Source organism: Chanos chanos, chromosome 8 (assembly GCF_902362185.1).
Source record: "Chanos chanos chromosome 8, fChaCha1.1, whole genome shotgun sequence".
Taxonomy (NCBI): domain Eukaryota; kingdom Metazoa; phylum Chordata; class Actinopteri; order Gonorynchiformes; family Chanidae; genus Chanos; species Chanos chanos.
The window spans coordinates 43,333,021-43,347,644 of record NC_044502.1 but is presented as its reverse complement, the minus strand read 5'-3'; the positions used below and the strand labels follow the sequence as shown (position 1 = coordinate 43,347,644).

The window sequence follows — 14,624 nt, the reverse complement described above, 5'->3', positions numbered from 1 at the left end:
ACTTTGTGTCTATTTGATGGTGGTGGAAAACGCTGAGTCAGTCGTTTATCCGGAATCTTCCATAAGTGTTCAAATGGGTTGAGAAGTGGGGACTGAGACATCCGTGGCATATGGTTTACATAATTTTCATACTCATCAAACCATTTAGTGACCACTCACTCCACGTGAATGAGGGCATTATCATTCTGGAAAAAAAAAAAACCCACAACCATCAGGATAGAAATGGCTCACCAAAATGGTTTTAGGTTATTACTGTTTATCCTGCCCTCTGAGAAGTTCATGTGGCTGTAAATCTCGCCAGAATAAACCTCTCACCGTAAAAGAGCCATTAGAACTTTTTCACCATGGAAAGCAAGTACCCACGCCTGTAAGGTTCTTTTACTGTGCACCATGTGTGCAATCATCCACTTGTTGAGAACTGGGTGAAAAATGACTCATAAGATATGGTCCCCCCCCCCCCCCCCCCCTTTTTGGTAGACCACAGGTATTGTTCTTTCCAGTGCTTTACTCACAAACCTATATTTTTGTAAGTATAATAAAGAGTTTGTGCTCTTCAGTCTGTTTGTTTGTGCCCGAGACCAGTGTTTGCAGCGGATTGGATGTGCGATGAATTCATTCTCTGATTACATCTCTCAGCTGTTTGCTTGCATTTCGAACAGGTCTATGAGCATCACAGTTGAAGAGTGTGAACTTTGAACCACAGACCGCTGTCAATCATCTTTCCCTCAATTTTTTCACCTTCGTTATTTTTCCACATGAAGCAACAGCAAAAATACCTTTCATAGTCTTGGAGATCTTCTGTTCTTGCCAAAATGCTGGTTGATTTGGTCTGTCTAGCATAGAGGGATGTTCACTGTTTAATCAACTCAGGAGTCACACCTGCGCGGAAGCACCTGTTTTCAGTTTACTTTCTCTCCCTACCTTTACTCATGTATTTCCTGTGTTTTGAGATGTATGGGCCAATAGCACATGAAATGGTGCTAAAGTTCACAAAAACGGTTACTGTATGGAAAACCTACAGTACACTATAGAAGTCCTTTCCCCGAACTGAGCGCATATGGGTAATCTCCTGAGACACAACAGAGATATACAACTCAGTCTGGAACTACTTTCAGAATTTTCTATGTTCTCTTCAGAACATTGATACTTATGTCCATAAGCTTTCATTTATTTTTCACTTGACATTGCTGACGCAAGCCCTAAGCCAGGTTAGCAGTTTTCTGGATTGTAGAGAAGTAGGTGACAGAGAAATCACAAAAGTTACTGATTTAAATTCATTAAATACCTTGAAAAAATAAGTCAGCTCAGCAACATTACTACATTACCTGACGTAATGTGTGTGTGTGTGTGTGTGTGTGTGCGCGTGTGTGCGTGCGCTTGTGTGTTTGTGTGTGCGTCCCATGTATTGCTATCTTTCTGGGTACCGGTAAGTCCCCAGTAAAACAGCATAATCTGAAAAAAGTGCCTAGTGGGGACCAAAATGCCAGTCCCCACTAGGAAAACAACGCTTTTTTAAACCATATTGTTGTTACTGATAAAACAAAAAGTGTCAAAACATTTCTTTGGTTAAGGTTGGTTAAGGTTAAGGTTATGGTTAGGGTTAGGGTTAGGGATAGGTTAGTATTCTTTAGTTACAGAATAACAGAATAATGGGAGTCAATGAGAGGTCCCCACTAGGATATGAGTACAAACTTGTGTGTGTGTGTATGCACGTGTGTGGGGGTGTGTGTGTGTGTGTGTGAAATATACATTCATATATTCATATATATATGAAAACTCATTTGAACCTATGTGGACTACTCCACAGTTCCAATTCATCCAAACCAAAAACGTATGACAACAATATCATAATAAATGATTTTAATATGCTTAGATACATATTTGAAACCGCCTATGTCAATAAATTAAGCTACACCTTTCATTTATAATGTACAGCACTCTCTCTATGTTTTATGAATGTGACAAACTACAATCAAACTGGTCTGGATGAGACAGGGGGAGTTCTGGCTGCTGGCCAGGCAGGGATATACTCTTTCCACAATGGGAAATCTTTCTGCTGATGCTGCCTGGATTTCGCCTGCTGTTCAGGATCCTGGGAGGCCTCCCCCTGAAAACCAAACTTGAAATCAGCTGTTGAGAGGGAGCAGGGGAGAAATGGGAAGCATCCACTGGAGGATTTTCACTTCATGACCCTGGGAATGCGTCTGACACCGAAAATGTCTGGGATCCCCCCCCCCCCCCCACCCCGGCTCAAATGGTTTTCACTCTACTTTCTCACTCGACGAAAAAAGTGCACACTCACCGTTAATGTCTGAGAAGGTTTTTTTTCTAGAGCTGGTGATTAATGTATTTTAGTTTTTATTGTACGAGGCCGTAATGTGAGAAATCAAGTGTATGCTACACCACAATGCATGGACCATTTCACAAAATCATGTCTAAAGTCATTTTATTTCACTTCCCTTTGAGCACCCCCAACTCTATATGCCCTCGGCTATTTTCCTCTTCCTTGCCTCCTCCTTTTATTTAAGCTTTTCTGCGAATTCATCTTATAAAGGACAACAACATCTACCATTTTGCATCGGTGTCATATTTGCTACATCGCCCCCCAGTGGCCAAGAGTAGCCGTGGTGCTATGTTGGCAATGGTACGGAGGACAGACTGGGCAGCAAACAGTGCTCCAACAGTTCCCCCTGCCCTCCATTTCCTCTGGCTCGCGTCCAACGCCGTGTAACAATAATTAGATTATTGACCGCTCAAATTTAGTATCTCTATCCTTGAAAATGGCCTTCAAAACTTATAAAAAGACACTTTTACAGCGGAAAGCGCCACCCTTGAACCGGGTCAACGCTAGCTAAGGCTCCGTATCTTTGTTTGTGCCACGCACTGGGCCAAGTTCTGGGCTTATTTCTGAGTGCTAATTGAAGTGATTTACACACAGTTATTAGTAGACTCCTTGAGAATTCCAGTCAGAAGTCATTCTAACATTCCCTACCTCAAAGTTCCCACTCATTCCGTCCAAAGCTTGATTAACCAAATCATTTAAGGCATACAACATTTTATTTTGCTCACGCATGACAAATTGAGTGTGTAGCGAGTTTATTTATTTTCCCACAATCATGAATAACTTCTGAAGGGTTTATCATAAACGAGACCATACGGGAATCCCTCTTTAAACTATAATACATATACTATTTCAGAGGACAAGAAGAGTGACAAGATGTTCCCATCCATATCAAAATGATATATTCTGTTGTTCCCACACAACAGAATGTATGGAGTCTGAGTTTATCAGTCTCACTTAATGATGTTTTCTCTTTTTTCCTAATGTAGTGCAAAGTACCCCTGTGATTACACACAGGCAATTGGGAGGAATTCCCATTATTTTGGAGGCTGTATCTGGAAAGTGTCCCGTTCTGTGATTAAGCAGACATTTTCTTTGTGGCGTGGAGACTCACTTAAGACCTTTCTTCTAATTTTTGTTTTTGGGAGGGGGGGTTTGGGGAGGGGGGGGCATTTAATGTTTTCTCAAGAGGGTTTTTTCCCCTCTTTTTCACTGCATCCCCTTTGTTTCTCTTGACTACGTCACCAATCCTACGCATGGTTGCCTCTGTGGGTGCTTAGCTCTAAAACAAGCATGTCTTTGTGATGCCAAGAGGGGCAGAGGTACCTTTTTTCCACCCTTCCTAAAGCTGGCATTCAGGAACCCGTGGCATAGACGTATCTCCACATAGAGGAAACCTATGTCCCATGTCCACTGGGTACCCAAGGAGCTCATGGGACAGGGACAGTGTGTGTGTGTGTGTGTGTGTGTGTGTGTGCCGGGGAGTTATCCTGGTCTCTTTGTATAGGCGGCAATTCAGACTAGCATTCTTTCCTCCAAAGCCCGGAAGGAACTTTCCTGCAATCCAAGTTGCAACAGCTGTTGCTAGAGGGGGGTGGGGGTGTGGAAGGGGGAGGAGAGGGTGCTGTTGGGTATCACTGGGGGCTCAGATTGCATATATATGAAATTAGTGTCCGGTCCAGCAGTTGCCATGGTCAAAAACCCATTGGAGGGCTAGCATGCTGAGCTAACATTTTGGCACAACACTTCTTGCCTATAACTGTCATCACATCCATGCTGAGGTTTATGTGGTGACCTAGTTTTTACCTGGAACTTTTTTGTTGTCGCTTTTATGAACAGATATTGACGCAAATTGTCCTTTGGTTTGTTTTAGCAGACTTGGCTTAATGCATATTTCCAAACTTAGGATCGCATTATGAGTATCAGTGAGAATTCTTCCCACTTCTTGTTTTTAATGATGAGTATAGTTGTTATTGCTGTCAGGTTTTATATACATTTACATGTACAGTAAATAATGCATGTATGCATGTATGAAAGTAATAATTAAAAAATGTAATTAGCACTGAAGATATATACAGTGCTGTAAAGCCATTCATACGTACAGCACATCAGCTGTGGAAAATCCAACACAGTCTTCTTTAACTGGTGGGACGCCTCAGCATTACAATCATTCATGTGGTTTGAGGAGGGGCCAAATGAGACTGATGACACGTTGTGATTGGCTGGCATTGTTATAGAAAAGTCCCTCAGACATGGAATCTGCTTCTGCGTGTCTTCTCAGATGAGGATTTCATCACTGGCAAATTTGTCATGGAGTTTCTCTGTGAGATGAATTGTTACCATTTTTTTTCCCCTTCACCCACGATGTGAAAGGTCTCGTATTTTCCTCTCCATTATCCCGTTGCTGAATCTACAGCGGCTTTTGTGTGGGACCTCCAGTGCGGTCTCGGTGCCAAAGACTGATGGTCTGCCATCTAAGATAATAGAGTTTTAGTTGCCTCGGCGATTAAGACAGTGTGACAGTGACATGGAGACAGCCCACACAAGAATGCAGGCCTTTCACATGGGCACTGCGGCTTAAACCCAGCCACACAGCTCAGACGATGTGCCACCAGACTGCCTCAGAGAAAGACAGGAGAGGAGAGGAGAGGAGACGAGAGGAGAGGAGAGGAGAGAGGTGGAGTAGCATGGAGATAAGGGGAGAAGAGAGGAGAGTGAGGAGAGGACAGTGGAGAAAAAAGGAGAGGAGAAGACAGAGGCAGAGCAGAAAAAAGAGGAAAAGAGAATGGAGAGAGTAAGAGGAGAAGAGATCAGGAGAAAGAGAGAGAGAGAGAGAGAGAGAGAGAGAGAGAGAGAGAGAGTAGCTTTTGTATTGGTAAGCAGGTCAGTGACCCAACTCTTTGTCCCCTGCTGGGCTTCCATAGAGTCAATTAGTTGCCCTTGAGGTTGAAAGAAAGGGTTTGTTGGTGGGTAGTTTGGTGCTTGTCTGCACTTCAAGGCTCCTTCAAAGAACCCCTAAAGGTTACTGTCCTGTGGAATAATGTTGGGAATGTGGGGTCAATTGCTGAGTCTAAATGTGTATCCTGTGTACTTTAGCCCTGGTATGGAAGCTTACTTAAATACATTTTATTGTTTAGTTTTACCCAGTGTCCAGATTTGTTTAATTTATATCAGTATTATTGTATCTTTACCAACTTACGGAAGTTCTCTTCTGCACTTTAAGACATTGCAAATAGGTTTTTCAGGCATCAGACGCTGAATGGGTCAAAATGGATCTTATAAGTAATTGGAGGGTTACAAAATACCCCTATACATTCACAGTGTCATTTTCTTCAGACCCTTTCAGACATGCAGGGCAACCCTAGATTTATCTAGACTTCACCCGGAGGACCTGTATGTGAGAACGCAAATGTCCGAATCAGTTGGATTGGACATTAAACAGACTTTATTCTGCCAGCTCCCTAGTATAAAGTTCGTGCAATGTCTGACTGAGTGCATGTGCGAATAGAGTAGGTCATTGTCTGGGGAATTCACAGCAAGCAGCAAGGGTGTGCTGATGCCATTTCTATCATGCAACTGGCATGAAATCAGAAGAATACAAACATCTGAGGGTGAAGAAGAAAGGTCATTTACACGAAGACACTAACAAAAACGTATAACTGGAGAGATGACGAGATGCGGGAACTTCTGTCAGTAAGGGCCGACGCTGAAAACGCTAGACAAAAGTCGGTAGCCTTGTTCGCCATCTTCGATGTGCTGTAAAGAAAATGCTGCGATTTCTGTGGTGTACTTTTTGCATCATGTCTAAGCTCTATCCAGGTGCCATCCCTCGCCTAAACCAAACGGAGTATTACCAGCGGGTGAGCACTGAAAGTCTCCTTTTGTGTGCTACATGTGTGAAAGGGCAATTTCAGACAATGTCCGAATCCGACATAGTTCGTAGTTCATATGACAAAATGACTTCATTGAGCCAATCTCAATCAGATCCACCAGAATATTGAAATAAAACAATGTTTTTTAATAAGAATGGGCATAAGGTTATGTATATTCTCATGTAGTTTCTAGGAAAATAACTCCTTCCCCAATTGGTATTCTCAAATGGTGGTTAAGCCAGTGTTGTCCCAGACTCCAGTGTGTGGGCCTGTGTGCTGGGACGGCTGTGCTGGGACGCTTTGTGTTGACCAACACAGCGTTAACAGTCTCAATGTCTGGACTAGTTCAAGTGTAAGGTCTATGGAGGGGCAATGGATTTTAGTATGACATCATTGTTCAGGACATTCAGTGCCACACAAAAAAGGGGGTGTGTTGAGTGATTAACGATTTAATTCTCTATTCAATGAACTCTGAGGCTTGTATCCTTTGCGGGGGGAGGGGGGGGGGGGTTTCTAGCTGAAGGAGATAAACAACCCAAACAGGAGAGTATATTCTTTCAATGGGTATTAAGCCCTATAATCATCTATGGAATGCAAAAATATTCATATTTCAACCATTTTAATCTGTCTGGCCCATCTCTTCCATTGTAAACTGTTAAAAAAAATGAGCAAGTTGTTAGAACTGTATGATTTTTAGAATCTTGCATTTTAGATTTAGATTTCTGAGGTGTTTATTAGTCCACAGATAAAAATAGCCCTACAGAAGGCCTCAAAGAGGTTAGTCCTTCGAATTCCAAGCGACCTCTAACCGTGACACTGAGATGTATTGACACGAGGGGTGACCTGGAAGGCAACGCTTGTCTTTGGTCAGAAAGAGGGAGTCCATTCTGTTTGTTTACCCTGTCATCCGTTGGCATGCGGTAGAGTCACAGAGGTGCCCTGAGTATACACAAGAGCAGGGACAGCATTCAGTGAGAACAATAGCCGCATCCCAGACACCAACACACATGAGCAGTCAACCTTGACCATTTCATTTGGGTTATCGTCCAAATTACGCCTCGGGGTGGACCTTAGGCGTTCTTCACATGTTTCTCATGTCTGTGCTTTTTTTTCACGGTGTTTTCTTCAAATAGATGTAGAATATCCTAGCATTCAGTTTGACACAAACTTCAACGTAAGGAGTTTGAATTTGAACAAAGAGTTCTGTCAACGTTCACAGAACCTCTTCCCCTAAAATGCAAGACCAGGACAGTATTTATGTCAGAACTACATAAATTACTCTTAACCCGCTCACCTGCTCTCAAAGCCCAATAGTGCTGGCTTTGAAACTTCATCTGATTCCCAGGCGAAGAATGGTGGTAAATTGAATTCCTTGCCTGAGTTCATCCAGGACATGGACATCTCGTAAAACCACCTGTAAAGGTCGCCGAGATGAAAGCCTAGATTGTGTGAGATCGGGGGAGCCAAGGTCGGACAGATACGGGGCCATCCGTTCAAATCTAAACCACCTGCCCTGAAAGAACAGGACTTTCTAACACAGAGGCCTGCAGTCAGTGGAGTTTCAGCTACTGCCACAAACACCTCTCTCTCTCTCTCTCTCTCTCTCTCTCTCTCTCTCTCTCTCCCTCTCTCTCTCTCTCTCACTCTCTCTCTCCCTCTCTCTCTCTCTCTCCCTCTCACTCTCTCTCTCTCTCCCTCTCTCTCTCTCTCTCTCTCACTCTCTCTCTCTCTCTCTCTCTCTCTCTCTCTTTCACTCTCCCTCTCTCTCTCTCTCCCTCTCTCTCTCTCTCTCTCTCTCTCTCTGTCTCTCTCTCTCTCTGTCTCTCTCTCTCTCTCTCTCTCTCTCTCTCTCTCAGGCCCTAAAACTTTGCTCCCACGGCATGATGTCACCTATCTGACCTTGAGCTGATTTTCATCACTTGCTCTCCGCTGAGTCTAAATGCGAGCCTGCGATCCTTCAAAGCCTGGAGCTTTTGGAGAAGGATTTAATGCTGATTAGAGCAATACTACTGGGTCCTGTCTACACTTTATGAAGTTTACGCGGCGCTAAATTTGCGAGAGAAGCGGAACCACGTTAGAGGCAGGGACGGCGGCATCGGCCCCACCGGAGTCAGAAACTGCAAAGTGAGGCATTGCTAACACCAGGACAAAGGGCTTTCAACTTCAAACGAGAGAGTTAGACAAGCGCAGAGCGGGAAGAGCAAAGAAAAAAGAGGAATGGACCGAAGTGTGTGTAAGGAAGTGGTAGAGCAAGAAAGAGAGAAGGAGGAAGAGAGAAAGAGAAAAGAGAGAGGTGATGATCTCATTCGGCGCTGTATCCCTCCGTTTGACAGCCTCATCATTTCTTCCGTGTCCAACAGGCCGAACATGTGATTAAAGACATGGTGTGAGCTACCAGACCAGCTGCATCCACCTGTTCAACATTATGGCGCACTCAATATCACACAGGCTGAACAGTAGTCAGTGTAGTTCCCGCAGTGTGAATATAGTAACCCTTTGTGTCATATGAGATTTACACGTCTGCTCATATCTATATGTATCCTTATATCCAGTATCCATGGATTTTATGAATGGATACTGTCATGTCACTCAGTTCTGCTGGTTTTCTTATTATCTTCACTGGAACCCTCATGCTTTACTGACTGGGTTTTCGTCCGGGCAGCGTGTGGAATTTACAGCAAGGTTCAGAGTTTTCCTCTGTATTCAGTTACGTGCCTTTTTCACACACGCTTTGTCATCCAAATTCTTATATTTCATTTGCGACTCGTACTCAAATTGTAAGTGTGTGCGTGTGTATCTGTGTGAGTTCGTGCCTCAGATGACAACAAAAGTAGGTCAAAACATTAATTTAAACATAAGTAAAAAAAAAAAGCAAAACAAAACAAAACCAAAAAAAGAGCTGCATCTACTTTAACATGCATCAAAGCTTCATTAAATGCCGTGCATTTCTACTCATACCGTTAGTCATGTTCATGTTCTTTATAAAGGTTTTTTGTGTATGAATTAAGTTCAAGTAAGCACACATTTCGCATTTTGAACTAAAGTTAATAAGTTTCAGCTAGGCTTATATTATTTTATTTATTTGTTTATTTATTTATTTATTTTACACGTGGTAATATTTCCCCAAAGCTTTTGTGCATACTGGCAGTCTTCAGTTACCATGGCATTTTCCAAACACACAGGACGGTCTAAAATGTGAAAACTATGAAAGATGGGGTTTCTTTCTTGATATTTCCCAGTAAATTTAAGGGGGGGGGGGGGGGGGGGGGGGTAAAAAAAAAAGCCTTAATACTTATTAAATTTTAGTGAGCTGTGTATCTGAAACCGCTTGCTCATCACCAGAGCCTTTCAGTCCGGCTGACTTTGGGTTGAGCTCTGCCTTTCGCCGGTCACTGCTCAGGCTGTTTGTGGTCCACGCTTGGTTCAGGGGGCCACGGGACCGGGCCAAAGGAGCCAGGCTGAAGAGAGAGAGCTCTTGTCTCCTATTCATGCCGGTTGGCACGGCTCACTGGTGCTTGGTTGACGGGATGTTTGTGGGTCAGGAGTTGCTGGCTGTCCTTCAGCCACCCCTTGTAGTGCAGCTCCTATTGATGCGAGGCTAGTGCAGATTGAGAATGTGGAAGGAGCCACTCTTTCCTGTGGAAAAGACCCGAAGTGAATGAGCCATTCATGCAGAGCGCCAGGCCAAACGGTATGAAAGGGTTGTCCTTTAGCCCGCAGGCCAGACACAGAGCAAATGTCAGTTACTAAAGATAAACTACTCTGATCTCGTTTCAGGATAACTCAGTATGATAGTCACGTGGATACTATACAATGCATTATATTAATTAGTGTAAACATGACTCTACTGTTTAGTGCAAACCCCTATCTGATGCAAAAAATCTATGTAGTCTGAGTTAAACTGACCAAACTGTTACATACTAATAAACCAATATCCTGACTATATCTCTGTTTGAAAAGGAACTCCAAGCAATTAGGCCTCATAAATAGAAAGTATCTATCTATCTATCTATCTATCTATCTATCTATCTATCTATCTATCTATCTATCTATCTATCTATCTATCTACCTGTCTGTTTGCCTGTCTGTCTGCCTGTCAGTCTTGATAGATCTGATAATGTAAAATAATGTATCACACAGATTAACAGTAAGATAGATAGATAGATAGATAGATAGATAGATAGATAGATAGATAGACAGATAGATAGATATTGTAAAATGCTAAATCTCACAGAATAACAGTAATCACAGAGAGAATCTTTACACAGCTTGTCTGAGTGAGGTCCAGGGTTGTACCTACTGAGAGAGCAAAAGATGAAGTGAGTTATTCTAACTGCCGTGTGTACAAAATACGAGGGTTCTGACCTTTTCGCAGAAAGTGTACCCCCATGGAGTGTCATAAGACTACACACATCACGTTCACTCTCTCATTCTTTCTCCAGGAGTGGCCTTTCTGCTCCGCCGATCATAGAGACAAGAAGACTAATAATTAGGGCAATTTCTTCGGTGTCCAGTCAACCTTGGCCCCAAGAAGCTGGAATTAAGAATGTATGGAAGTTTCTCCATCCAAACAAAGTGAAAAACAAAAACTACAACCACAACAAATACTAAAACTACAAAAACTATGTACTGATGCTGTTCTGTAACAGTATAGCTTGTATTACTCATTAAAAAGGACAAAGGCATAATTGGTTACTTTTGATATGTCAGACCTGTAACATATCATACGCTCAGAGAAGCAGTATCCCCGATAAGTATCGATAGTCCCACAAAGCTTGCATGTACGATCTCAGTGTAGGAGTGTGCAAGCCCATTTCTGGAGAGCAAATGTGTGTCCATGTGCAGATAAAAGGAACAGATAGATCTGATGAACACTGATCCTTCAAGGGCAGGATCTGACACCGCTTATTTGTGCCTGTTGTATGTTTTAATAAATCAGCGCCAGCTCATTCATCCACGGCTGACTTATCACTTCTGATAATACCTAATTCTATAATAACTCAGACAATGGGAGAGGGATCCCTTCGAACGTGTATGTTTCTTGGCAACGGCGTATCGCCGGCTGCTATTTCCAAGACAAATCAAATGCCATATATTCCTCGCGTGAGCTCTTCAAAAGATCGTATATTACAGGAGCCCCTGCAGACACACAGATGATTACCAGACTCTTTAGTCTGTCTCTCCCCTCCTAAAAACCTTTCCTGCATACCCCCCCCCCCCCCCCCTCCTTTCCCCCCACCCCACAACTCCCTGTCTGGTCCCATTCATCTCCCTCTCTCTTGATAATAGAGACTCAATTCTGAGAGGAATTTTACCAGCCAGGGTCATAGTGGCCCCGATGGCCGGCTGCCACGGCTGAGTTTGCCCGTCCTGAAACTCTCAGACGGCTAATTAAACTGGACTGGTTGAATAAAACTCTGGATCCGCCACAGAGCCAGGACTGTGACTGCTTCTATCGCACCCCGTGAGAAGACCATACAAATATCAGACAGCAGTCAGCGAAGGGCATCCAACCAATGTTGTACTGATTTTAGCCACTGCTATGGTAACTGCAGTATCCGTGTAAGTCACGTTTATTAGATAGATAGATAGATAGATAGATAGATAGATAGATAGATAGACAGACAGACAGACAGACAGACAGACAGACAGATAGATAGATAGATAGATAGATAGATAGATAGATAGATAGATAGATAGATAGATAGATAGATAGACATACAGACAGACAGACAGACAGACAGACAGACAGACAGATAGATAGATAGATAGATAGACAGACAGATAGACAGATAGATAGACAGACAGACAGACAGACAAATAGATAGACAGACAGACAGACAAATAGATGGATAGATAGACAGACAGACAGACAGGCAGACAGACAAAGATACACATTGCTTTGAGTCAAATCATTGCGTGATGAATCAGAGTCAACACTTTCTCCTATAAATCAGTATAGAATTCAGTCTTTGGCAGAGTCGTGTAAAAATGTATTTGAAGGTTTGTTTGTTTTTTTTAATTGACTGGGCTCTGCCCAAGTATTCTTATACAGCTTAAATGTCCCTGTCTAAAATACTAACAAGACTAAACACGTTGACGAGATCCCAAACAAGCATTACATGAAAAGCTTAGAGAGACTTCATCATGGTTTCTCTAAACCACTGAATTAAGATAAGTGATCAAGTGAACAAGGTCACAAAGACAGGGGATCCTGAAGGATAAAGAGACAAGACCAGTCATTCAGATAGACCAGATACATATCCATACATAGATTTTACACCAAACTCTTCACCACAAAACGCTATCAGATAATCTTACAGATACTTGCCGTATATGTACACTGATTCTTACAGCCCCTTTATCTGAAGAAACCAACAGTTTGCATATAGGAAAGCTTACAGAGATGGCTGCAAAGTTGAAATCAGGTCAACCGACATGAAGCGTCTGACTGTCCCACAAGCTATTACTCCTTTTTTGTAAGTCCCTGTCTGCCCTCCCCACCCCAACCCCCAAAACTTAAACATTTTCCAATATGCACAACATGTCATATCACATATTTATGCGTTAATGACATTTATAAATTACTGGAGGCTGGAGAAATATTACATTATAGAAAATATAGTCAGTATATGTCAGAAGCATTTTTCTATGTAATGACTCAGAGTTTACTGCTTGATGTTTATATGGTAAATCCAGACGTTTGTTTTATGCTGGTGTGGTTAACACACAGGACACAAGCAATATATGGCTACTTACCGTGTAGGAAGGTTGAAGAACTCCAGACGTTGTATTTCACACAGATATTTGGCTAAAACACAGCCATCACTCCACAGGGCATGAACATGGTCCAAAAAACGTCTGTCTTTTATGGAACATAAAAGTGTGTACATCCTAAAACTAACTAAAATGAATTTTACACTAGTTTTCAGAAGGAGAGAAATAAAACATTAAATGTTTGGTGATAAAAATTAAAGCAATATAGTATAAAATTAAACGGTCAGAGTTCTCTCTCAGTTTGATTTAAAGAGCAATTTTCTTACAGGCTACATCTAGAATATCCAAGTAAGAGTATGATATACAGCCACATTGAGGGTTAGTGCTAGTTTGTGTTTTTGCTTGAGTTTTGTTTATTGACATTATTAATATAAACATGTGTCTGAGACTGTTATGTAAAGGTAATCACTATAATACATTATCCTCACTGATCTGTAAGATTGACTGAAAGCTGTGTATTACAAAGACCTTGATTTGGAAGTGTCTGAATGTACTTACAGAGGTCACAGAGGTCAAACTCTTCATAAAGGAATACAAATTAAAGTGTGTGTGTGTGTGTGTGTGTGTGTGTGCGCGTGCACCACAGTCTACACAGTCTATTAGCTTAGCACAACGTACTGTCCAATGTATTCTTTTAGGCCTTAGGACCATGGTAAAAATGACCAAGTTATTGTTACCTGGGCTGGTTTTTGTTGGACAGTGTGAATGAACAAACTTTGCTTTAAACAGCTATTCCCATCATTGAGGGTGGTGTCTAGCTGGAGTCCATTTGAGCTGTGAAAATTGTCTCGTGTTTCTGTTAACGAGTCCATAAAACATGGTTGGCCGATGTCATGTTGCCATGTTTATGGATTTGCTTCTCCTTGGTCAGAATCATCCATGGTATAAAGGTTTTATTGAAAGTTTGTTAGACTTGGCATCTTATGCCCAAGTCTAAACTCTTTTCCACCCAGGTGACTTTGCAAACTGCACACTGTACAAATCCCAGTCAGCAGATATTAGTCTGGCTAAGGTCTATGAATACATAAGACCAGAAATGAAATAATTTGTTATTTCTCTTAAATTAACTCAAATGATGTGGGGTACAAACGGTTGTATACTACTGGGCTTTGTGCTGTCTTGTTTAGGAATTAACATTCATCCCATTAATCCAGTCTCATCAATCTCATCAGAAGGGCAGTGATAATGAACAGTTTCCAAAGATTGACTGATTGATTGGCCAACGATAAAACTTCTCTTATTTGCCCTTAGAAGCTGGCGATATGTTGATCGAATGTCTATAAAAGTGGTAACTGGCTCTAAGTAATGGCCCAATGATTACCTCATTGTTCAGAAATGTTATCAAATTAATTATCAAACACATTAAGGATGGTGGAATAGCTATGAACAGACAAACATCGTGCCATCTCCTGATACCACGATACCATCAACAACTACAGCAGCATGGTAGCAAAACAACATCATCAACAACAACAACAACAACAATACTACTACTACGACCACTATCACTACTACTACTAGGAGTAACATTGCTACTACGAATAATAATAATAATAATAATAGTAATAATAATAATAACAATAATAATAATAATGTGCACATACACATACATGAAAAAGTTTAAAAATTTGCTA

The 14,624-nt window shown here is 41.8% G+C and overlaps 1 protein-coding gene across 1 annotated transcript in view; it reads left to right on the top strand.

Moving 5' to 3' along the window:
• The first annotated feature begins 6,141 nt into the window (after positions 1 to 6,141).
• adamts16 (ADAM metallopeptidase with thrombospondin type 1 motif, 16) overlaps positions 6,142 to 14,624 on the top strand; it is a 55,653-nt gene continuing 47,170 nt past the window's right edge. The window contains exon 1 of the mRNA XM_030783233.1: positions 6,142 to 6,201. Coding sequence (XP_030639093.1) covers positions 6,142 to 6,201 — 60 coding nt within the window. The remainder of the gene's footprint in view (positions 6,202 to 14,624) is intronic.